Source organism: Eucalyptus grandis, chromosome 11 (assembly GCF_016545825.1).
Source record: "Eucalyptus grandis isolate ANBG69807.140 chromosome 11, ASM1654582v1, whole genome shotgun sequence".
Classification (NCBI taxonomy): Eukaryota; Viridiplantae; Streptophyta; class Magnoliopsida; order Myrtales; family Myrtaceae; genus Eucalyptus; species Eucalyptus grandis.
This window is the reverse complement of record NC_052622.1, coordinates 48,567,408-48,591,905: the sequence shown is the minus strand read 5'-3', so window position 1 is coordinate 48,591,905 and position 24,498 is coordinate 48,567,408. Positions and strand designations below refer to the sequence as shown.

Genomic DNA, 24,498 nt, shown 5'->3' with positions numbered 1-24,498 from the left:
TATTTCTGAAAATGCAATTTTGGGGAATAAAAGTAAATAAATCTCCCGCAACGATTCTCATTTCAACACACACACTCTCTCTCTCTTCGTCCGTCGCTTCGACGGCGAACGCGTCCGCCTCCGTCGTCACCTCCGTCAGGCGAGCACCAGCAGTTCCACGATCCTCAGCGCCGTGTCGCACAGCAGCTTGAACACCTTGTTCCGGCGCGACATCAACATCTGGTGGCCCCCGGCCTCCATCCTGAACCCTTCCTCGCACGACTCCGCGTCCGCGAGCGCCGCCTTCACCCACGGCCTCAGGCCGCCGTAGTCCCGGGCGCTCGCGGCGGCGATCGACGCCTCCACCTGCTCCACCGCGTCCACGTACTGGTCGGCGCAGTCGCTGAGGCACTGCTCCACCGCCGGGTCCAGGCTCCCCCCGGCCCAGCCGTCGCCGCCGCCGCCGAGCATCCGCCCGATGAAGGCGGCATTGTCCGTCGCGTTCGAGGCGGCGAGCGCCAGCGCGACCGCCGCGAGCCCGGCCGTGTCCGCCCCCTCGCTCCTCGGATCGGACCGGAGCGTGGATTCGCAGAAGCCTTTGCGAGGTACGTGCGCGCAGACTTGTGATATCAAATCGGAGCTACTCGGCTGTGCATTTACGGAGAGAGCTAGGATTATTAAGATGGAGAGCATCGTGATCATTGGCCTGTGCATCGTTCCTCTCTTCTTCCTGGATTGGATTAATTTTTGTCGTTGTTCGCTTGCGTTGATCTCTGGATTTTGATGGAGCGCTTGGTGGTTAATTTGTTTTGAACGGGGGTTCATTTTGCGGGGCAGGAATGAGTTTTAGAGGTCGGTTCAACAAAGAAGGAGAACCGTCTCGGCCATAGAAAGCTCCGCTTCGCCATTCTCTTCCTCTGCGTGCGTTCGTTCGTTCGTTCGTTGAGAAGCTTCTGAAACCTTAAAAGCATTTCACATCGCAAAAATACAAACGAATTCTCTGTAATCCACGTACGATTTAGCTACTCACAAAACGATTATTGACACCTAATTTCCGTCATACATAAACTAAGACAACGACTAGACCTATTCATTATTTACATTTAATTAAACAGAAGCTAGCACATCTAAATACGTTTAAAGAGTTCGATGGATCATGATATGGACCTCGGGATTGCACATTCATTTATAAATTAGTAGTGCCATGTTGTACAAGCGGGTCATATTCAAGAATTCAATAAGAGCGTGCCACGTTGCTTTGGAAATCAATTTCGTAATTATGAACTCAACATCTTCACCATCACCCTTTTGTAGGAGCAACATAAACACAAAAAAGGCCAGGGAGATTAGCTTATTTCGTTTTAGATTACACTTTAAAAAGTTTAAAGAGAGGACAGCTCGGAGTCGCGTAATTTCTGCAACGGAATGAAGTTATAATTATCAGTCACGACAGGTATAAATAATTAAATAATCGTGTATTTAATATTCTAGTAAATCAACCATATGTGATATGGTCATTCACTCATTTTCTATTTTTTTTGATAAATTATTAAACCGAAATTTGAAAAAACATAATTATAAACAACTTAATTACGTCATTGAAACTCGTATTATATCAATCCTAGTGGAGAATTTGAATTTTAGTCGTACATAACATGTTTCTCATAGTTTTAAGAGATATTTGTAACCATTTTGAGTATATGCAAAATTATCCCATTATTTTATGAGTTTTTGACATCCTTAGATTCTTTTAAAGAACTAACTTAACAGTATAGAGCTTAACAACTAGGGGTGAGTATGGCTTGGGTAGGCAATTCCCACCTTAGAACTGGGAATCGCCCACTGAGGACTGGTTCCAATTTTTCAGAACCGGGACACGTCGGTGGTTTGGTTCCAGGGTGGGTCCATGGAATCGGTCTTCAATCCCTATAAGATTGTATTCATCAATTAATATCACGGTGAACCTAATTTTTACTTAGAGCATTAAAGCTTGTTCGGCTTTATATTTGGGTTGGATTGCAAGCCATTGATTTTGATTTTTTTTTTTTTTGGGTCAAAAATCATTTATTTTGATTGAGGATTGAAAACTATAGGTGGAACAAATAAACAATACTTGTTAGCTAAAAACTTAATTTCTTTGAAAGTCATGGTGTGGTCCTCTTAAGGTTTCTTGGCATAAAAAACATGAGAAGAATTATATTTCATGTTGAAAGTCCTAACCTTCACAAAAGTTAAAACATTAATTGCTTGACCCATCTTTTTTTCAATGTCAACTTAATTTAATAATGGGAATGGCTAAATGAGATCTAATTATACTCTTAAAATGAGCCATTGGCTCTTCATTTTGTATAATGATGATAAGGCGTTGCAACATTTATGGACATCTTCAATATGTTCTTTTCTTCCTCTACATTTGTTTATTTTGTTTTGATTGAGAAAGCAAGTAAATGAATTATCAGAATGAAAAAAAAAATGAGAGGGGATTAATCCTATTACACGGACAAAATTAGTCAATAATGTTCAATACCTATAAATATACATATACATACATACATATATATATATATATATATATATATATATATATATGGTCGAAAAACTACAAAATAATTAAGTAAGCAAATAAAATTAATACATATATGCCAGTCCAGTCTGGATGGGTGAGAGGGCGGTTCCACGCCTAGAATCAAATCGGACTAGTACTCACCGGTTTCACTAACTTGGAACTAGGAACTGGACCTGCTCCCATGGGAGTAGCCGGTACTGGTCTAGTTTTGAATGGTTTGGATGGTTTCTAATTCTTTTACACATCCCTATTAATAAGATCAAGTCTCAACCAAAAAATGTCTAAATAAAAACTCTCAACTAGTTCAAATGCTTTCGTTAAAAACCTAAAACAATTGAAGGCTATGGTTTTTAGGCACAAGCTTCTTTTACTTTTAGTTTTATTATACATAAATTTATATCATTACTTTGTAAATCATTAAGATTTGAAAAATATTTTGGATTCCTTTGCATTTATTACATTCATATACAACTTGAACTCTCGTGTAATTTAGCTTCTTTTAACACTTCATTTGAATTAAATTTGATTATTTATTTCATATAAATGGTGTCCATGACTCTTCAAGCACTCGAGTCATTCCTGTTCAGTGTTACAATCTCTCTGTCTCATACCTATAAGATAATTACTAGAGACACATAGATTTGTGCTCGTGAGACTAGGTGTAAGGGAAAGTTTAATAATTCGACACTAGGTTTCGGGCTAAGAAGACGAATGTGCTTGTTGATTTACTTTGAGTTGAAATACTTTTTTTTTTTTTTTTTTTTTTTGTCATGATTGAGTTGAAATGCTTGCACATTGCCTAAATATCAAGTTTCGAGGATACTCTTTAGTTGCTTTTGAATTGTTTTTACAGATTATGGAATTTCCTTTTGACTAACACATTTGTCGTGCAAAAACTATGATACGTGCTCGACACAGCACATTGAAATCTCGAGAAAATTGTTTAAAATGTCCTAAAACCTGTACTTTTTTTTAGTTTAATTACAAATATTTCAATTTTGCCAATTGAGTCTTAAACTTTTTAACTTTTTGCAATTGAGTCTATCTAGCTAATTTTGGTCAGAAATTGTTGGCATGGACGTTAGACGTCCTACGTGGCATGATCGATACTGATTTGAACAAATTTTAGTACTTTTTTTCTTTTTCTTTTCCTTCTTTATTATTATTATTATTATTTTTTACCATGGCCAGTGAGGGTTGTCGGGCCCTTGCTAATCAAAAACCAGCAAGCATTGGGAAGAGCTACAAGGCGTCGGTGAGGCTGCTTTAGTGCGATTAAAGCTCGCTGTTGGGGTGTTTTGGAATCACTGTTATAATAACAGAGAAACCTAGAGCCGTGGCTGAACTTACCACAACTACACCAACGGAGCCCTTTTTGTCGCACTTGTTTCTTTCTTTCTTGTAGATTTCCTGAAATCCCGCGACGGAAGACTAGCAAGCGCCTGGGTTGCAGCCTTACCAACAGTCAACAAGGGCCGCCCAATGGCCAACGAGGGCATGGTAACCCTTGCTGACCATAATTAGTAAAAAAAAAAAAGAAGAAGAAAAGAAAAAATAATAATTAATAAAGAATTCAAAAATATTTTTTAAAAACTATTCATGTTGGCTGGCCATGTCACGTAAGATGGTTGATGTCCACATAAGCAATTTCTTGCTAAAATTAGCTAAATAGACTTAATTGACAAAATGTGAAAATGTTTATGACTCATTTGGTAAAATTGCAAAGTTCAAAATTGAATTGCAAAAATTACAATAAATTTAACACTTTTTGGACAATTTTTCCTTGAAATCTCTATTTTTAAAAATCAAAGTGGTTGAATGGCGAAGTTGTTGAACTTAATGTAATTTAAATATGTACAAACTTTTTTTTTATCACCCCAATTTGATATATAAATTTAAAAATGAGAAAATTGCCCAAAAAATCCTAAATATATAGCACTTTTGTCATTTTAGTACTAAACATTTTCATCTTTTGTCAATTGAGTCCATCCGATCAATTTTGTTCGTATGGATTCAATTGGCAAAAGATGAGAGATTTGTGACTCAATTGGTAAAATTGAACGGTTTAAAATTTAGTTCGTAAAAGTGTAATAAGTTTAGGATTTTTTAGATAATTTTCCCAAATCATTCTATTAATTTATATGTAATAGTGTCTTGTTGTGTTAAGCCATGTCAGAATTTTAGAGATGTGTTCATGTTATATCTAGATTTAACACAACAAGATAATGGCAGGATGCAATTTTGAAGCGACAACTCGAATTACTATAAAATGGTCAGGAAAAGTATTGAAAAAGTCCTAAACATATTGTATTGATGCCAATTTAGCTCCAAACATTTTAATGGTGCTAATTTAGTTCTAAACCTCTTAACCTAATGTTAATTTAGTCTTTCTAGCTAATTTTGGCTTGATATTGCTGATGTGGATGCTAGCCAATCTATGCGACATCGCTGGCGCTAACATAAACAATGTTTTTTATTTATATATATTAATAGTTTTTTTATTTTTTCGGATTTTTTTTTCCTTCTTCATCCTTTTGTTGGTGACTAGCCACTGTGATGATTAGGCTGGCCTCGCCTAGGCGAGGCTTGACCAAGGTTCCCCTCACCAAATTTGGTGAGGCTAGCCCTTGCCTAGGCCAGGGCGTCGCTCGAGTGAAGGTGATGCTCGACGAGGTCGCTCTAGCTTGGGCAAATGTCGACCTTGCTAGATCTAGCTTGGGCGAGGCCAACTCATCCATGGCTTCCATGGCTAGTGGCCGGTCAACAACAAAAGGAAGAAAAAGGAAGAAAAAAAAAAGAAAGAAAAAGAGAAAAAAATTAAAAATGAGAAAATAAAATTAAAAATTCGGAATAATATTAAATTATTATTAAAAATTGTCAATGTTTATGTTGGAAGGGCCACATAGGCTGGTTGATGTTCGGATCAACATACTCGACCAAAATCAACTAGAAGGATTGAATTGACTATATATCAAAAGGTTAATGATTAAATTGACACAATTGTAAGGTTTATTAAAACTAAATTGGCATCGATACAATATGTTTGTGAATTTTTTGACACTTTTCCCTAAAATAGACTTAGATGATCATGTACATCTATTTCATCTCAAGAAGTTATAGATAGATTCTTGAATAGGGCAAGCCAAGACTCATATTATTATAATACACCAAAGCATTGTGAAAAAAACAAAAATTAGTAAAAGTCATTGATTTGGCTCTAGTGAGAGATTGTGGAAAAGGATTTGCTTAGATTTGACGCCATATCCGACAGAGGAACTCTACCTCTATTTGGTGGAGAAGGTGACAAGAATGCTGATACCTAACCCATCTCATTCTGGGGCACGATATCTACAGAGAGGAGCCATGGAAGATGTTCGAACCATCTTCCGACAAATCCTTGTCGTGCGTTTTCATGACACCAAAGAAGGTCAAATCGAGGATTCAGTAGGCAACCAAGTTGGTGTTGGCCAAAATAAAGGTGGAGATAAAAAGTTCACAAGACAATTAAGTTGGTGCTGGCCGACTCTTTTTGTTCGAAACGAAGAGCAGTTTGAGCAAAAAGGATGGAAAAGCTGCCGTAATAGTTTGAATCATCAGTTTGGGTTATTTAGCCTCGGTCCCGCCTTCTTCTACTGCTGTTCACCACGAGAGCGATGAACATGTAAGCACAATGCCTTTCATTGGTAACAATAACTCGTCCACTATGGATGACTCGACCTCATCGACGCCTTGTACAATTGTTTACAGGAGACTGAACAAGTAAATGGGAAGCCCTTCAAAAGCAATTATGGTGGACATTTTCCTCATAATGATTGCTAGCTTCTAATGGGGACACAACCTACCCCGAATCTGCTGGAATCACGCAAGCAAATCAGGATGGATCAAGCGGATGATCAGCATAGAAGAAGATAGGTTGCTACTCCCTAATGATGACCTTTTCTTTCCAGCGAGATGGCCTTCACATTTCATGATTCAGATCCCGCGCATGCGTTTGTACTCCATACTCCATACTCCAGGTCGACCAGAGCACCTTGTAATTGGTCAAGGAAGTTTCCTAATGCGAGGATTTTTTTCCCTATTTGCAAATATGATGTCAAAACTAATGTTCATTTGATTTTTGTGAATAGTTAGACCATTGTAAGTATCCTCATTACTGATCCATCGGTTGCATATATCTTGAGGATCAGTTTTACATGAGCTATAAATTAATCACTTTTGATGTAAAATCTCCAAGATGGTATTTTTTCACTTTTCATGAAATGAACTATGAATCAGTGGCCAAAAAATTAAATAAAAGAAGTTGAAGGAATGCCGATTGTGTGCTCTGACAATAGTTGAATTCCATCTCTGAACTCTCGTGTAATTTAGTTTCTTTTAACACTTCATTTGAATTAAATTTGATTATTTATTTCATATAAATGGTGTCTATGACTCTTCAAGCACTCGAGTCGTTCCTGTTCAGTGTTATAGTCTCTTTGTCTCATACATATAAGATAATTACTAGAGATACATAGATTTGTGCTCTTGAGACTAGGTGTAAGGGAAAGTTTAATAATTCGACACTAAGTTTCAGGCTATGAAGATGAATGTGCTTGTTGAATTTACTTTGGGTTGAAATACTTGTTTTTTTTTTGTCATAATTGAGTTGAAATGCTTGCACATTGCCTAAATATCAAGTTTCGAGGATACTCTTTAGTTGCTTTTGAATTGTTTTTACAGATTATGGAATTTCCTTTTGACTAACACATTTGTCGTGCAAAAACTATGATACGTGTTCGACACAGCATATTGAAATTTTGAGAAAATTGTTTAAAAAGTCTTAAACTTTTTGCACTTTTTTTAGTTTAGTTACAAATATTTCAATTTTACCAATCGAGTCTTAAACTTTTTTACTTTTTGCAATTGAGTCTATCTGGCCAGTTTTGGTCAGAAATTGTTGACATGAACATTAGACGTCCTACATAGCATGATCGATGCTGATGTGGATAAATTTTAATAATTTTTTTCTTTTTCTTTTCATTCTTTATAATTATTATTATTGCATTGGGAAGAGCTACAAGGCGTCGGTGAGGCTGCTTTAGTGCGATTAAAGCTCGCTATTGGGGTGTTTTGGAATCACTATTATTTACAGAGAAACCTAGAGCCGTGGCTGAACTTACCACAGCCACACCAACGACGCCCTTTTGTCGCACGTGTTTTTTCTTTCTTGTAGATTTCCTGAAATCCCGCGATGATCTTCCAACAAGACTAGCAAGCGACTAGGTTGCAGCCTTGCCAACGGTCAACAAGGGCCACCCAATGGCCAACGAGGGCCTGGTGACCCTTCCATAATTAAAAAAGAAAAAGAAAAAGAAAGAAAAAATAATAATTAATAAAAAAATTCAAAAAATATTATTAAAAATTGTTTACGTTGGCTGGCCGTGCCACATAGGATGTTGATGTCCACGTAAGCAATTTCTGGCCAAAATTAGCCAAATAGATTTAATTAGCAAAATATGGAAATATTTATGACTCATTTAGTAAAATTGCAAAGTTCAAAATTGAATTGCAAAAATTACAATAGATTTAGCACTTTTTGAATGATTTTCTCTTAAAATCTCTATTTTTAAAGATCAAAGTGGCTGAATGGCGAAGTTGTTGAACTTAATGTAATTTAAATATGTGCAAACTTGTATTTTTTTTTATCACCCCAAATTGATATATAAATTTAAAGATGAGAAAATTGACCAAAAAGTCCTAAATATATAGCATTTCTGTCATTTTAGTACTAAACATTTTCATCTTTTGTCAATTGAGTCCATTTGGTCAATTTTGTTCGGATAGATTCAATTGGCAAAAGATGAGAGGTTTATGACTTAATTGGTAACATTAAACAGTTTAAGACTTAGTTGGTAAAAGTGTAATAAGTTTAGGATTTTTTAGATAATTTTCCCTAATCATTCTATTAATTTATATGTAATAGTGTCTTATTGTGTTAAGCCATGTCAGAATTTTAGAGATGTGTTCATGTCATATCTAGATTTAACACAATAAGATAATGGCAAGATACAATTTTGAAGTGACAGCTTGAATTACTATAAATGGTCAGGAAAAATGTCGAAAAAGTCATAAACATATTGTATTGATGCCAATTTAGCCCCAAACATTTTAATGGTGCTAATTTAGTTATAAACCTCTTAACCTAATGTCAATTTAGTCTTTGTAGCTAATTTTGGCTTGATATTGTTGATGTGGATACTTGCCAATCTACGCGACATTGCTGGCGCTAACATAGACAATTTATATATATAAGTAGTTTTTTTTTTTTCTGATTTTTTCCCTTCTTCATTCTTTTGTAGGTGACCGGCCACCGTGATGGTTAGGCTAGTCTCACCTGGGTGAGGCTTGACCAAGGTTCCCCTCACCAAATTTGATGAGGCTAGCCCTTGCCTAGGCTAGGGCGTTGCTCGAGTGAAGGCGATGCTCGACGAGGTCGCCCTAGCCTAGGCAAACGTTGACCTTGCTAGATTTGGCTTGGGCGAGGCCAGCTCAGCCATGGTTACAGTGGTCGGTCAACAACAAAAGGAAGAAGAAGGAAAAAAAAGAAGAAGAAGAGAAAATAAGAGAAAATAAAAATAAATATCCGGGAAAATATTCAATTATTATTAAAAATTGTCGGTGTTTATGTTGGAAGGGCCACATAGGCTAGTTGATGTTCGCGTCAACAATACTCGACCAAAATTAACCAGAAAGATTGAATTGACTCTATATCAAAAGGTTAATGATTAAATCGACACCATTGTAAGGTTTATTAAAACTAAATCAGTAGCGATACAATATGTTTGTGACTTTTTTGACACTTTTTCCTAAAATGGTCTTATTTAAAAAAGATTTAGATGATCATGTACATCTCTTTCATCTCAAGAAGTTATAGATAGATTCATGAATAGGGCAAGCCAAGACTCATATTAGTATAATACACCAAAGCATTGTGAAAAAAAAACAAAATTAGTAAAAGTCATTGATTTGGCTCTAGTGAGAGATCGTGGAAAAGGATTTGCTTAGATTTGACGCCATATCCGACAGAGGAACTCTACCTCTATTTGGTGGAGAAGGTGACAAGAATGCTGATACCTAACCCATCTCATTCCGGGGCACAATATCTACAGAGAGGAGCCATGGAAGATGTTCGAACCATCTTCCGACAAATCCTTTTGCGTTTTCACGACACCAAAGAAGATCAAATCGAGGATTCAGTAGGCAACCAAGTTGGTGCTAGCCAAAATAAAGCGGAGATAAAAGTTCACAAGACAACCAAGTTGGTGCTGGCCGACTCTTTTAGTTCGAAACGAAGAGCAGTTTGAGCAAAAAGGATGGAAAAGCTGCCGTAATAGTTTGAATCATCAGTTTGGGTCATTTAGCCTCGGTCCCGCCTTCTTCTATTGCTGTTCACCACGAGACTGATAAACATGTAAGCACAATGCCTTTCATTGGTAACAATAACTCGTCCACTATGAATGACTCGACCTCATCGACACCTTGTACAATTGTTTACTGAGAGACTCAACAAGTAAATGGGAAGCCCTTCAAAAGCAATTATGGTGGACCCTTTCCTCATAATGATTGCTAGCTTCTAATGGGGACACAACCTACCCCGAGTCTGCTGGAATCGCGCAAGCAAATCAGGATGGTGATTTCCAAGATTGGATCAAGCGGATGATCAGCATTGAAGAAGATAGGTTGCTACTCCCTAATGATGACCTTTTCTTTCTAGCGAGATGGCCTTCACATTTCACGATTCAGATCCCGCGCATGCGTCTGTACTCCATTCTCTAGGTCGACCAGAGCACCTTGTAATTGGTCAAGGAAGTTTCCTAATGTGAGGATTTTTTCCCTAAATGCAAAAATGATGTCAAAACTAATGTTCATTTGATCCTTGTGAATAGTTGACCATCATACATATCCTCATTATTGATCCATCGGTTGCATATATCTTGAGGATAAGTTTTATATGAGTTATGAATTATTCACTTTTGATGTAAAACCTCCAAGATAGTATTTTTCACTTTTCGTGAAATGAACTATGAATCAGTGGCACTCTTCCACTCGAGTTGACTTGTTGTCTTTGGAGTGCAAGTTTTGGTGTTGGATCCTTGTTATATAGCTGTAAAGCTTTTGGTCAAAGTTCAATATACCACTTACCTTCACCGAAAAAAAAAAAAAAAAAAAAAAAGAAAAACTATGAATTGGTGGCCAAAAAATTGAATAAAAGAAGGTGAAGGAATGCCGATAGTGTGCTCTGACAATAGTTGAATTCCCATCTCCGAACCCCCCCGGATAAAAGAGCAAACTAATTCACCAAGTGGCTTTTCTCCCATAAAGCATAGGACCCCTAATTCTACAGTGCCGATGGTGTTCTCTGACAATGAGTTAACGGATGCATGTGGTCTCAGTCAGTGCATTTATTTGCGAATTAATTCAGAGGGGAGATATTTGTACCCCGTGTTTTTCTTTAAAATTACCTTTTGTTTTTCGCAATGTCTTGACAATTGGAAAAAAGAAGAGGAAGAAGAGCATTTCCCATACTGAATAAAAGACCATAGTATGGATTTTATTCCAAAATATCACATTCTTCCATTGTCTCAAATCTTTGAAATTCCAAACACGACATGAATATTCAAGCGGTTCGACAACATGCTTAATAATACATGCAACCAACATGCTCAAATTCTTCACTAAGGTTAGATATAATAATGACGTTATTGAGTTATCTCATAATTATGGTGTTTCGAATTTAGATTTAATTGGTCTATCATGTCAATTTTTTGAAACTCAAACACAGCAAGCTTATTCAACTCGTTCAAAATCATGCTAGAATTGAGATGTAAACTCTTTTCAATATGGACATGTAAAAATATCTACATATATATTAATATCTCAAATTATATCTAAACTTATTGTGTTGATATGATTAAGATGTTAATAAACATATCGTGAACGGATTAAAAGGGTGAAACTCACTAGTAATACGTTCATTACACGTATATAAACCGGTTGAGCCACTTACAATTTAAACAAAATTAAGCTCAATCCAAGTACTGTAGTGTTAACTGAATGTATTTTACAAAAGTATCTAAAATTGCCATCCTTACAAACGATCCATACAAGCATTGTTAATTTTGGTCAGAGTATTATATGATATACATACTGCTTATACGGACGATTATAATAGCCACAGGCCTTTTCTATAAACATCATCTCCTAAAAACAGAAATAAAAAGAATAAGAACAAAAAGGAAAATATTTTAAAAAAACAGGAAAGGGCGCAATTTTTTTTTAAACAAAAAAAAAAAAAACACTTTTGCCCGACTAGATGCTCCAGATCCTTTTCAAGGATAGGATCCGATAACCCGGGGACTTGGACCGGTCACGTTCGGGCAGACCCATTTTCTCCAACTCCTTATATCTCTCCTCCATCGCCGGCGGCGGCTCTTCCACCGTTATTTCCTGTAACTCAGCTGCCTTCCTCGACGGTGGCGGAGAAGAACAAGAACCACAACATGAGGACGACGGCGACGGCGGTAGAGACAAAGACGAACTCATACTTGTCTCATTCTCGGAAACCTCAATCAACAAAACCACCCCCTGTGCCGACGCAGCGCCGCCGACGTCCTCCGGTGGAACCCCCTCCGTAGCTGCCTGAAAGTCCGCCTGAACCGGAGCTCTGCAGAGCGGGCAGCTTGAGTGGGACTCGAACCACGTGTCGATGCAGTCTGCGTGGAAGACGTGCTCGCACTTGGGCAAACGACGGCCCGTCTCACCGTCCTCGAAGTCCGACAGGCAAACGGCGCACTCGATGAACTGTCCAACTTTGGCGTTCCTGGAGCTCACATAAGTGAAGACGGGGAGGGACTTGAGGAGGGACACGTCGAGGCCACCACCGCCACCGCCGCCACCGCCGGAGGATGGTTCAGTGCCCGGCGGAGTGGAGTTGCGGTTGAGGCGGCGGTGGCGGGTGCGGCGGCGGCGGCGGCTGCGGTTGAAACAGCGGGCATAGCTGTGGAGGCCGAGGATGGCGAAGACGGCAACGAAGAGGACGACGACGGTGCAGAGCATTATCTTGCCGTTGAGGGCGTAGCGGCCGGCGCGAGCGGCGGCGGCAGAGGCGCTCGCCATTGGAGCGGTGGAGCCGTCGGAGTTGTCCATACGATAGAGAGAGACACAGAGAGAGAGAGAGAGAGAGAGAGAGAGAGAGAGGTGAAGGTGGAGAATTGTGAAGGGAGGGTTTAATGGAGGAGGGAGGGAGGGAAAAAGGAGAGGAAGGTTCCTTCCCGTGGGCTGCAGTTGGATACTGTTCGATCCTTCAGGCTTGTACAAGTGGCGCGCCCTTTTTTAGGCATTGTTAGCTTCCTTCAACTTGCAGTCAATCGTCCTCTTTTGACCACGAGTCCTGGCTAGTTTTTTATTTAAGGAAAGGTAATAATCGATTTATATGTACCGCCTTTTGACCGCTCGGACCCTGAGCTGTACGCAAACAATCTAAGGGATTCACACGGATGATCTCCTGGGTGTCTGATTCGTCGACGCTGTCATGCGTGACATCGATCGATCCAAGTCGGCCATATAAGAATTGCCTTTGATTTGATAATATCAATACCAATAAAGGGATCTATGCTTAGATCTAAGGAAGACAGTCGCGGCAAATATGCTATCCCACAATAAACGAATCTCTTTATTCAACCCTTTAAGGGCCTACTTTTTGGCCATGGACTATCTGGAAATTTAGTTCTTAGCATAAAAACGGTCAAGAATGTCAAGATAGTAAAATCTCTAATTTAGTAAAGCTGCATTTTTTAGAGGATTCTACTAAATTAGAGAAGAAGAAGTGTTTAGAAAGATGGAGGGAATTAACTTATAACATCGAGCGATAACGTGCAAAAAAGAAAAGTTGGACACTCTTGTGTATTATGGAGTAATCGATTTTGAAATTCTGAGCATATTTTCTATATTCTTTAACGTCATTTATAAAAATAGATGAATGAAAAATATTCTTGTCATTTACAAAAATATCAAATATAAATTATTGTCAATAATGAAAATAAATTTCATCAACTAATTATTCGTAAGCTCATCATATTTAGAGAAATAGTGTTGATGATGACATTATTTGCGCTGGATGTAATTATGTATAAGATAGAATTAGGACCGTGTCGCCAAAATGCGAATTGAGAAAGAGCTAATGTGAGAATCAACGCTTCCTGGACGTCTGTCACTCAGAATATCGTACGGGCGACAGGAGAAACACACCGGCCTCGGGCACAGGCGTTGACGGAGACGATCACAAAACCATCGGAAGCTGAGCCTGCTCTGTTTCATTTCTTGTTTTGTCAACATGGCTCAGACTCTCAGAGCACATTTTCCATTTAATTAACTCTTTGCACGTTGCCCCCCTCCCTTATTATCAAACTTTAGATTCAGCCATGTTTGAATGCCATTTCAACAGTTCCTCCCGAAATGACGATAGCACCTTAGGATTCACTTCTCTTGCCAGCAACAAATATGTTTTCTAACTTTCCATATGGGATAGGAAATATCAAAATCTTATCCATTAACAAATGTTTCAAAGCACTAGTTAAGCATATCGAATGAGGAACATTTCACTTTTCAAAGCATCTGGCTATATGCATAGCATGAGATGATACGTCGAAAATTATGATAATTTTCTAATTAACTATTTAATTTTCTTACGAGGCATGATTGATAAGTGTCTCAAAAGTGTGGCTAGATAAGCAAGGTATCATGACTTGTGCACTAGGCTTTAAACCGATAGGAGCTATTGATGGGCTATCTTGAAATAGTTGGACAATTGTATCCAATTAAAAGAATTATTATTTCTCATAAAGATCAAACTAAGCAAAGGGAAAAGATGCTAAAAGTGTTATAACTTTTGTAAATAGTCTACTTTAGTATCAAGATTTTTCACCGATTACTTTAATGCCACATAAAAGAAAAAAAATGATCACTTAAATACATTAGACAAGAAATTCTACGTAACTTTTTTCAATAAGATTTTAATTCAAATTTATTCTCTTGTTTGCTATTCGCTTGATCGCATAGGATTCTGGCAAGAACTAGCACAAAGACGAACGGCCTCATCGCCATCGGAGTTTCAAGCTTGAAGTTCGTTTTTAGTAAGGAATCAGTCGATTGGGTTTTGCTTTTCTCATCTGCTAAGTGAAACCGGCGATGTTAGCAAGGTGAGAGAGAGACAGAGAACTTTGGATAGAGATGATGGAGGGAGAGTTTTTGTCTTGTCTGCATGTGCTAGAGCTTGGGAAGAAGACAGAGAAGATGCCTTTTGCAGAAGAGCTTGCTTGCTCGTTTGTATCTTCTCTGCTCTTCTGCAGTAGATTCAGCCATGTTTGAACGAGACGAACTTGAGCCGCATGTGCTTGTTCTCTTCTCCATTGCAAGATTCATATCTTACTTTTGCCCCGAAGCGCCTCGTTTTGAATTGGGTTTGAAGATGAGAAAATTGAGCCGATTTGTCCCCAGTTATGTTAGATTTAGGGCAAACATGCAGAGCGACATCATTTTTGGGCATTTATGCTGAATTTTTGCCCCATCAGATTTTCCAATAAGTCATATTGGTCGGGAAAAATGTCAACATATTGCTACATTGGATTTCCGCCATTCTAAATTGGCCACGATATTTAAGTGATAGTCCTTTTCTTTTATTATCAAAGTGGTATTGAAAAGATCTGTTGGGAAGTTTTGTCAGTTAATGCTTTTAATGTCATTTTCTATCCCAGCACAGCAACCTAAGCGAGTCTGCTAGGTGACGCATAAGTGACTGAGCAATACGCAACAAAAGAGAAAGTTGAGCTAATTGCGGAACAAATCATCAATATTATTCTCTTTTCTCAGCTACTACTACAAAAGGCGATTATTATCTTTCTTTTGAAGCATCATAAGAGGCGTTAAGTGAGGCTTTGGGGATTGACTGGTGAGGGAGAAAAAGGTGACGAGGTGAAGTTGATGCAGAAAGAAATAGCGACCGCGACTTTTTCTTGTGTCTGGATTTATCCAAACGTCCGAGAGGTGAATGGCGATTATTTGCCATCAAATAAAGTGCATTTTCCTAGAAAACTGACCGACTATTACATCATCCGTAGAAATAGATATATTGTCTCAAGCAAATCGATTCATCTCTGTTCAGTTCAATAGTATTGGCAAGTGTATTATAAGTATTTTATATTTGATTTGAGACCAAGCCGCGGGATTGATAAAAGAATCATAGATTCGCATCAAGCACTTATCAAAGAATGATAGATTCTGCATCGAGCACTGCAAGCTCATCAAGCCAAAGGGAGAGATGATGGATGATGAGAATTTTAGGGGAGACAGACTTTAGAGAGCATATGGGACCAAAAGATATCTCTCAAAAGGAGTGCTTAATGCTTGGACGTCCTAATCAATGTGGGCTCCCATATTCTCTCCAATCCAAAGCCCACACACACTTATATTATATATCTTAATGAAATGGATAAAGGGAAAAAGTATAAAAGAGTAGAAAATATTTCTCCATGCTCCCCTCGTCCCACCAAGACGATGCTTACCAAAATTTTCCAACTTTCTATGTGATTTGCTTCGATCTTTTTCCCTTTCTTGAGCTTTGGGACGAAACTCTTTTTATCTGGGGGCTTGAGAAAGGGACTTCAGGATCGAGTAAAGTCACTTTTAATGCCTCTTTCTTAGGTTATTTCAGAAAGGACCACGAAAAACCATAATTAGGGGCTATCTTATGGTCCTGAAGGGTACCGCGCCCTTATATTTTTTCACCGTCAGATGAAAATATAGCATGCGAGAGCGGTTCCAATAATCTCATTTTTCAGTCCAACGGTGAAAAATTCAAGAACGAAGGCGTCCGTTGGAGACCCCGGACTCCCCCCATAATTAGTACGCTGTCTAGCACTAGCATGACCAAAAGCGGAGAAGCATAAATCGAGGCAAAGAATTAAAACTATGGGTGCCCCACGATTTTCTGAACTATTTTGTCTTGGTTTGGACCGAAACTGCGGGCGAAGCAGTTTGAAAATTACACGGTATGATCTTTGATTAATCATTGTAGTTTTTGGAGAGCACTGCTACGATCTTGGTCCACTAAAAGGAAATATCCCTCAACCTTCATGATAACTCCTATGAGATGCGTCCTAGTCCTCGCCGTCTTCATCGAATATAACGTTGGAGCTTTAATTAATTATGTTTGATGGACTCCAATTAGAAGTTTCTAGGAGAAATAACCAAGAGGTTTCTTTCTTTTTCTTTTTTTAGCCAATTAGATAGAGTAAGAATCTCATACTATCTTAACGAATGTAGTATGTGCGACCAAATAATAATAGGATAATAAATAATTGAATAGTACGCTCATCTGATGTGATTCTATCCTATTCGATAAAAAGGTTAGAATGGCCAAATGAGGCCTTTTAGATTAAGCTGAGTGCGATTGAAACTAACATCTCACACTTTGTGTAAATAAAATAAGTGTTGACAAATTACAATATATTAAATCACCGGTTGGAGATGTCTATAGTTGTTCATCTTATTTTATATGGTAGAGATTTTTTTAATTAAAGGAGAGCTTGAAGCATTATTTGGATGGACTCGAACGGAATTTTCTAACTGACATACCCAGGAGGCTTCCTTTTTTTTTTTTTTTTTTTCAAGTCAATTAGATAGAGTAGGAACCTACGTTATCTTAATGAACATAGTATGGTGGACCAATTAATAATTGAATAAAAAGAAATCGTATAATATGCATACCTTATCCGATTCTATCCTATCCGATAAAAGGGTTTGAATGACCAAATGTGGCCTTTGAGGTTTGGCTGAGTGTGATTGAAACTAAAATCTCATACTCTGTGTAAATACCATAAGTGTCCATAACATTACGATATATTAAATCAACATGTCGGAGTTGTCTATAGTTGTTTATCTTATTTGGGCTCATCATCTGCCTACACCACAAGTTGTCGCCAAAGCCCAGCCGGAGTTCCGCTCCTTCGGTCATTATGCTCCATCTGATGCCACTTGAACTCAATGAGTAGATATATGCAGAACATCCAAAGAACAACTTGATAAACGAAATTGGTCATGATAAGACAATTTATGTGCATACCTATGCCTTCATGTGAAGTTCAATTTGAACACTTCACGGTTTGTTGACACGTGATTCGCTTGATAATTGACCATGAGCTTGCCAAATTGTTGCCTAATTTTGTAGGAAATACTGTTAAACACGCATGGTCGATACTATAATGAGAAATCAAGTAATTTTCGATCATGAATCATGTTCCCTTTTTTGATATATTCTCAAGGAAATTAATCAAAAAATTATTGTATCAAAAGCATGGAATGTCGGTATATTCGGATATATTATAAAAAAATTAGAAGAGTAAAGAATCGATGGCTGGAACCTTTTTTCCATCTATTCTGTGTATGGTATTGTTTAAGAATGTATAAAGACGGAATTGGACTGGACATTCGTTATGAAGTTGAATGCCTTTTTACTTTAACTACTTTTTCTAATCAAGTGTATGTTCTTTGTATTTTTCTAATCAAGTCTTTATAATTATATAAAATGTCTAATTAGGTCCCTTCGACTCATACTTCGGCTAATCCAGCACGTGTGACCATCGGAACAACCGACTTCATTCTTCTCTCCTTTTATTCCTAAATTCTGAATAGATATTTGTTCTTAGATACTATAATAATAATAAATAATGTCAAGATAATTTATTTTCATTAAATGATCTCAAAATATTTTTTATCAACTAAAGTTCATGTTTTCTTACTTAGGAAAATTTACTAATTTAGTCTTAAACCTATTATATAGCTGTTAATTTAGTATTCTACTTTCTAGTTTTGTTAATATAGTCCTAAACTTTTCCTCAAAATTCCAATGTAATCATTTCAGTCAGTTGTCCTCAGAAATCATTGACGTGGCCGTCTACCTAGGATTGAAATGCTTGAAACGATAGTTTTTAGGACTCAAGTACATAGTTATGACGAGTTCTATCATATTGTAGCTGTCTTTTACCTTGTTTCTTTCAAGATATAGGCATATTTTTTAAATTCACATGTGTATAGGGAATTGAATTTTCAAAAGACCGTATCATGAATCAAGAATTGAATTGAACTTTATCATTCGGTCAAGTCCCTAAATTCAATATTTCGTGTCATAGACATCCATGGTTGGGTTAGTAATTAAGATATAAGGATGAAATGGATGACCCTTGTTGGCTATTTCGTCCATCTTCTTCAATTGAATGTTTATCGCATTGTATGATTGGATAGATAAAATGATCATGGGATACCCATTCTACTCCGGTCTATCTATTGCCAAGAATGACATAAATAGTTTACACCCTATTCGAGAGTTGAGTGGCAGGATGGTCAAAGAATCGTAGATTTAGCATCAAACATTTCAAAGTACATCACGCTGAGAGAGAGAGATGATGGATGGTGAGAATGTTAGGAGACAACATGATAGAGCATACGGGACCATAAAATATCCCCCAATAGGATTGCTAGGACCAGTGCTCAATGACTCTGCATCAAAATCCAAGTAGGCTCCCATATTCTCTCCTATCCAAAATATACATTTCTGTTATAATTTATTTCGAGGTCAGTTTGTTTCACGAAAAAGTATTAATTTAAAAATATTTTTCGAAAAATATGTTTTATATTGTGTAAAAAATTAGTCAACATAAGTTTTTCACATCATTAACAAAAATACTGAGGCATAAATATGTAAATGATAGAGAATTTTATTCTTGACTAATTTTTTTTATACATAATATAAACAATTACTTATAAAAATATATTTCTTCTTATGTAACAAATGCATGCTTCTCCGTTCCTTTTCCTTTCTCTAATTTGGGACAAAAGACCTTTTTTCAGTTTTGGGGGCCGGGGGATGAAAGTGACATGGGATCGGGTAACGTCACTTTCGATGCCTCCTTAGCGGATTATTTCGGATAGGATTACGAAAGAACCATAATGGGGGAAGATTCTATGGTCTTCGAAAAGTACCTGCAATATACGAGAGCAAATCAACCGACCCTGTAATTCTTGGTTAATCATTGTAATTGGGCTGAGTAACACGATTCTGGTCCACCTTAAAAATTTAACATCTTCCTAAACGTTTATGAATATGCCTGTGTAATGTGTCCAAGACTAGGGTATCATCATGTGGTCTTCATCGCAGGTGACACTGCTTTATTAATTTGATAAACAGGATATCATTCCGGATTTACTAAAAATTATCGTATCCAGTATATGTATAGCTTTTGGTCCGAATAAATTATTCAGCCACAAAAAAATGAAAATGACATTTTACAAAAGATAACTTTGCCAAAGCATTGAGAGAGAGACAGAGAAGCCCACAACCGTCACACAGGTGGGTTGCCATACCCACCATGACATCGTCCCTGTCCTCATGCAACGGCGACTCTCATGCTGGTGTGCCTGTCCCATGGTGATCCAGCAGGTTGAACGAACATTTCTCATGTCTAGGCCAATCATTTTTCCCAAATCTCAAAAATATATTTAAGTTCTCATGTGTAATCTAGGTTTATCATATTCACACTAAACCTTGATTGGTTAGTATATCGCATCCATTTTATGTTCGCTCATTCATTAAATGATAATAGGACATTAGAGATCGTATAACTTGCTTTTCCTATCAGATCCTAACTTATTGGCGAAAAAGGTCTGGATAACCAAAAGCAGCCTTAGAGATTATTTTGAGTGTTGTTGAAACTAAGGTTGTACAATCGGTCTAGTTCTATCCGGAAACCAAATTGATCACCCACAAAAACAGCTTTGGTTTCTGGTTCCAATAGAAACATGACCGGTTCTCAGTTCCAATTTTTTGGAACATGTGCGGGTAGGTTTTAGGTTTTGGTGCTAAACTCATTCACTTGGGAACTTGTTAAAAGCAATATAATAAAGTTGGAAAAAGATGATCTATTTTTCTTAAACAAGCTTAATTTCCATATTGTTTTCTATTTTTGTTTGTTTTGTATTGATATTTTACTTTGAGCCATTTTTGTTACTCACATTATTTTACCATAACCATTATTTATTGTGTTTTTTGTTTTTTAAATGAAGCAAAAAAAGGGTAAACCTTACAACCGGTTCAGAAAAAAAAAATAGGTTTAAGGTCGGTTCCAAGACAAATAGATAGGTTCCAAGTTCCAAAAACTAAGAGCCAATTATAAGACGGTAGGTTGCAAATTTCAAGTTTGGACCTATCCACTCTAGAGCTAATCGACCATAGTTGAAACTAAAATCTCACATTTTGTTGTAAATACCATAAGTGTTGATAATGTTACTATAAATTAAGCCAACATTTTGGATTTGTCTATGATTGTTTAACTTATCTTATGGGACAAAACCTACCCCCAAAACTTAAACTATGCTCACCGTGATATATTTATCCTAAATTTATTTCTATGACATGAAAAATTTCAAACCTACACATGTGTAACACGTTTACCTCCATCAAATTTTTGTCAATTAGAATTGTTAATAATCTACCTACATTGACACTAGAAATTAAATAGTGTTGTCATGGTGTCCAAGAACGTTGTTGTTTTTACTAAAAAATCACCTAAAAGGATTTTGACAGAGGGTAAATGTATCATATAAGTACAAGTTTAAGGTTTTTTTATGTCACAAGAAAAGAGTTTATAGTAAATATATCATAATGGGTATAGTTCGGAGAATATTTGACGGGGTGGAGATCTTATAATGAGAAAAGCAAGCGTGAGGCATTGGGCTCAATCATTCATTTGCCAGCACCACAGGCCATCGCTAAAGCCCAGCCCCTCATAGACGAGTGAGCTCCAGCCCAAGTGCCGCTTGTGATTCTGTCATCGAACAAGAGTCCACCAAATTATATGTATATATAACGAATGTGGTTGGAATAGGGAAAAGAGTGATTTGGCCTCTTCGATAGATTTTTCAATCTCTCTCTCTCTCTCTCTCTCTCTCTCTCTCATAGTTCATTCTATTATTATTCCTACATTTTACCTAACCAAATGCTACGAGTTGAAAAATATATTAAAACAAACTGTATATGTATTACATCAGACGGATTATACTAACAAGGCTGTCAAGAATCTTCTTAAATATTTTCAATATTTATGTTTCAAGTTTCCCTTTTTGCTTAATACATTTTATTACCACTCTTATTTTATTTTTATTTTTATTTTATTATCAAATTTACATGTGGAGATATATTGAAAAAATTAAGACATCTGTATGGTATGACCATCAAATGTGCGGCAATGGTGAAATGTGTGGCAGCAATGCTAAGATATTATCATTTATTGTGACATTAAAACGAGGAAGGGAGTAGTTATGCTCCAAATAAAATGCAACGATTTGCACAAATGGTATAAACATGCACATAGCTTCGTTCAGCGGTAGCCCCGACACGGTCCTCTTCATATGCGGCTTCCCGAAGCTTTGGTACTTGTGGCACCACCGGATGGGCTATTGCTAGTAAAGATGATAATGGGCATCGAGCAAAAATTACATATTGCTAGTTCAATCTTTTCCTTCCTTTTTGTTTTTGTTGCATAGCAATCAAAGTGATATCTTAAATTTATTTAGATTGCTGATAGACTCCTTTATGGATGCAAAAACTGGAAGCTGTTAACACTGTGGACTAGAGCGCGAATCGAAGTGTTGGTGAAGTTTATAGTGGGGGACGTGGACCTCACGTATCACATCCTCAGCGTGATGGAGTATATCCACCGTGATGGGTTCACGTAGCCGGAGCTGGACTTGGAAGAGGTGGTGGTGATGGAAGGAGTGGCTCGTTTCCTCTAGCAAGAGAAGCTGAGGAGGTCACTTCTCACATGCATGACTTCATCAATAAGTTCTCATCCCCGTGATCACTAGTAGCCACTTAACGTGGTCCCTCACGATGGTTGAGGTCATTATTACCTATAGTGGATACTCACTATGTATAGTAAATGGGTGAGAGAATAATAAATAGATTCGTTAATTTAATCCATTCATTGACCATAGCACAATTATAAAATTATAAATGATCAGAGGTGAAAATTAAAATAGAACGAGAAAATCGTTTTAGGAGCTTTTGTTTCTGATCTTTATGTTGCTTTTTTTTTTCGTGCGCGCGGAGAGATGTGGCTGGCACTAATTAAGTAAGAAAACTATTTTGTAGTCCTGCATGCGGGATGGACTTCATTTCATAATTGCTCAAGAAAAAGAAGACGCCACAAAAAGAAGCACGTTTATAAGGAATTATGATGATTCGTTTGTAATACTTTTTTTGCTACGAAAGTGAAGATTAGATTTATAATATCACTTAAACTTAACACAATAAACAAGACCAGTAACCCTTGGCTAAAAAAAAAAAAGAAAGCGAAATGGACAAAAGAATAGCAAAATGTTAATAGGAGTCGCTTTTGCGATTTGCAAAGAGCCCTGACAACCAAATTTGGTTGATGCTTGTGTGCGTACAATCTGCAAAAGTAACCAGGGAGAAATTTGTCATAGCCTCTTATTTGTTCTGAAGCTTCTATTGTGTCTGCACTAACTGAAGTATTTCAATGAGCACTATCTTTAAGACCAAAAAAACAAAAAACAAGAAAAAACAAACAAATGTGCTTAGCACTACATAACAGAGAATAGTTTTCAACAAATTCTATCAAATTTACTTCGCATTAGAATAATTTTCATTAGTCTTCAAGGTCCTTTCTCTCTCTCTCTCTCTCTCTCTCTCTCAATAATTTTCATTAATCGGGATTTGCGAGAATGAGGAGTCCCCAGTCAAATTATTATTGGGGAAAAATCGATACAGTGAACAATCCATACTCGAACAAGTAAACGAAGGGCGGACCTTTCCTTCTTCGTATAGTGCTCTTTTACACAGCTCAAAATTTAAAGAACAATAACTTCTTATTTGATTATTTTACCTCATTATCACGTAGAAGTTAATTTAATATACACAAGATAGATAAATAAACGGGTATAGTGATTATCCATACGAAGAGCAAAGTAATATTATCTAAATATTAAAGAAATAATAGAAAAATGCACCTCATTCATTTTCTTCAGAAGCTTTTGATCCTTGCACGACAGGAAGATTCCTCTCGTGGAGTAGTAATTACTTATTAAACTCCATAGAAATAATCCATCAATCCAAAAGTGCACCTCGAGAGTCACGACTAAAAGAAGGCTGGAATGAATTGATACTAGTTCATTCACATTCTAGACAAATTAGTTAATTGCACCCCGAGAATCACCAAATATTAATTAATTAGTTAATTGCACATCATTAATGATGTCAATACATTAAATATATGTATAAGGGTAAAATTATAGATTGGACATTTGACTCGATTAATTGCTCTAAATTATTTTGAGCTGTTTTTTTCCTGTATTATAGATTACGGATTTATAATCTGTCAATTACTTTTTCTATTATTGCATTTAGGTATTTTTACCTTAAAAAGTCGATTTAGGCCCTGTTTCCAGCCATGTCTGGCGTGAAAACAGCATCCCCCTTCTTGGAAAGTACAAAACTGAAACATCTTTCTTCACCGAAAATATCATGACCCAACTAAAATATCTCACTTTTCGCAAAATAGTATAAATAAAAATAATATCTTTTACATGGAGTAAAATAATCATTCTTGTCTCCTCCCGAAGGGGTTCGATCTCAAAAATCTTTATATCCGACTTTGGTTCCATGCTTTCTTTTTTACAATCACACGTGATATGTGAGGAACATTTATATTGGAGACACAGACACATGCAATGTCATTTGTATAACGAGTTTGACCTTAGTCATATCCAATCTCGATAGAATCATCAAGTTTTTTAAGAGATAAACTTACATTTCGATAACCTATCATATACAGTAATTAAAATAT

At 37.0% G+C, this 24,498-nt stretch overlaps 2 protein-coding genes and 1 long non-coding RNA gene across 3 annotated transcripts; 1 reads left to right on the top strand and 2 right to left on the bottom strand.

Annotated features, from left to right (window-relative positions):
* Positions 1–135: 135 nt before the first annotated feature.
* Positions 136–693, bottom strand: LOC104426781 (putative invertase inhibitor). Its single transcript, XM_010039934.3, has one exon. It carries the CDS (start codon positions 691–693, stop codon positions 136–138), a length of 558 nt encoding a protein of 185 aa, XP_010038236.2.
* A 5,199-nt stretch (positions 694–5,892) lies between these two features.
* LOC108956075 lies at positions 5,893–6,854 on the top strand. Its single transcript, XR_005547294.1, has 2 exons — positions 5,893–6,206; positions 6,293–6,854. It is a non-coding gene; the product is annotated as an uncharacterized LOC108956075 (long non-coding RNA).
* A 4,893-nt stretch (positions 6,855–11,747) lies between these two features.
* LOC104427974 (RING-H2 finger protein ATL64) lies at positions 11,748–12,875 on the bottom strand. Its single transcript, XM_010040980.3, has one exon. The coding sequence runs from the start codon at positions 12,728–12,730 to the stop codon at positions 11,894–11,896; it is 837 nt and encodes a 278-aa protein (XP_010039282.2). The 5' UTR covers positions 12,731–12,875; the 3' UTR covers positions 11,748–11,893.
* Positions 12,876–24,498: the final 11,623 nt, after the last annotated feature.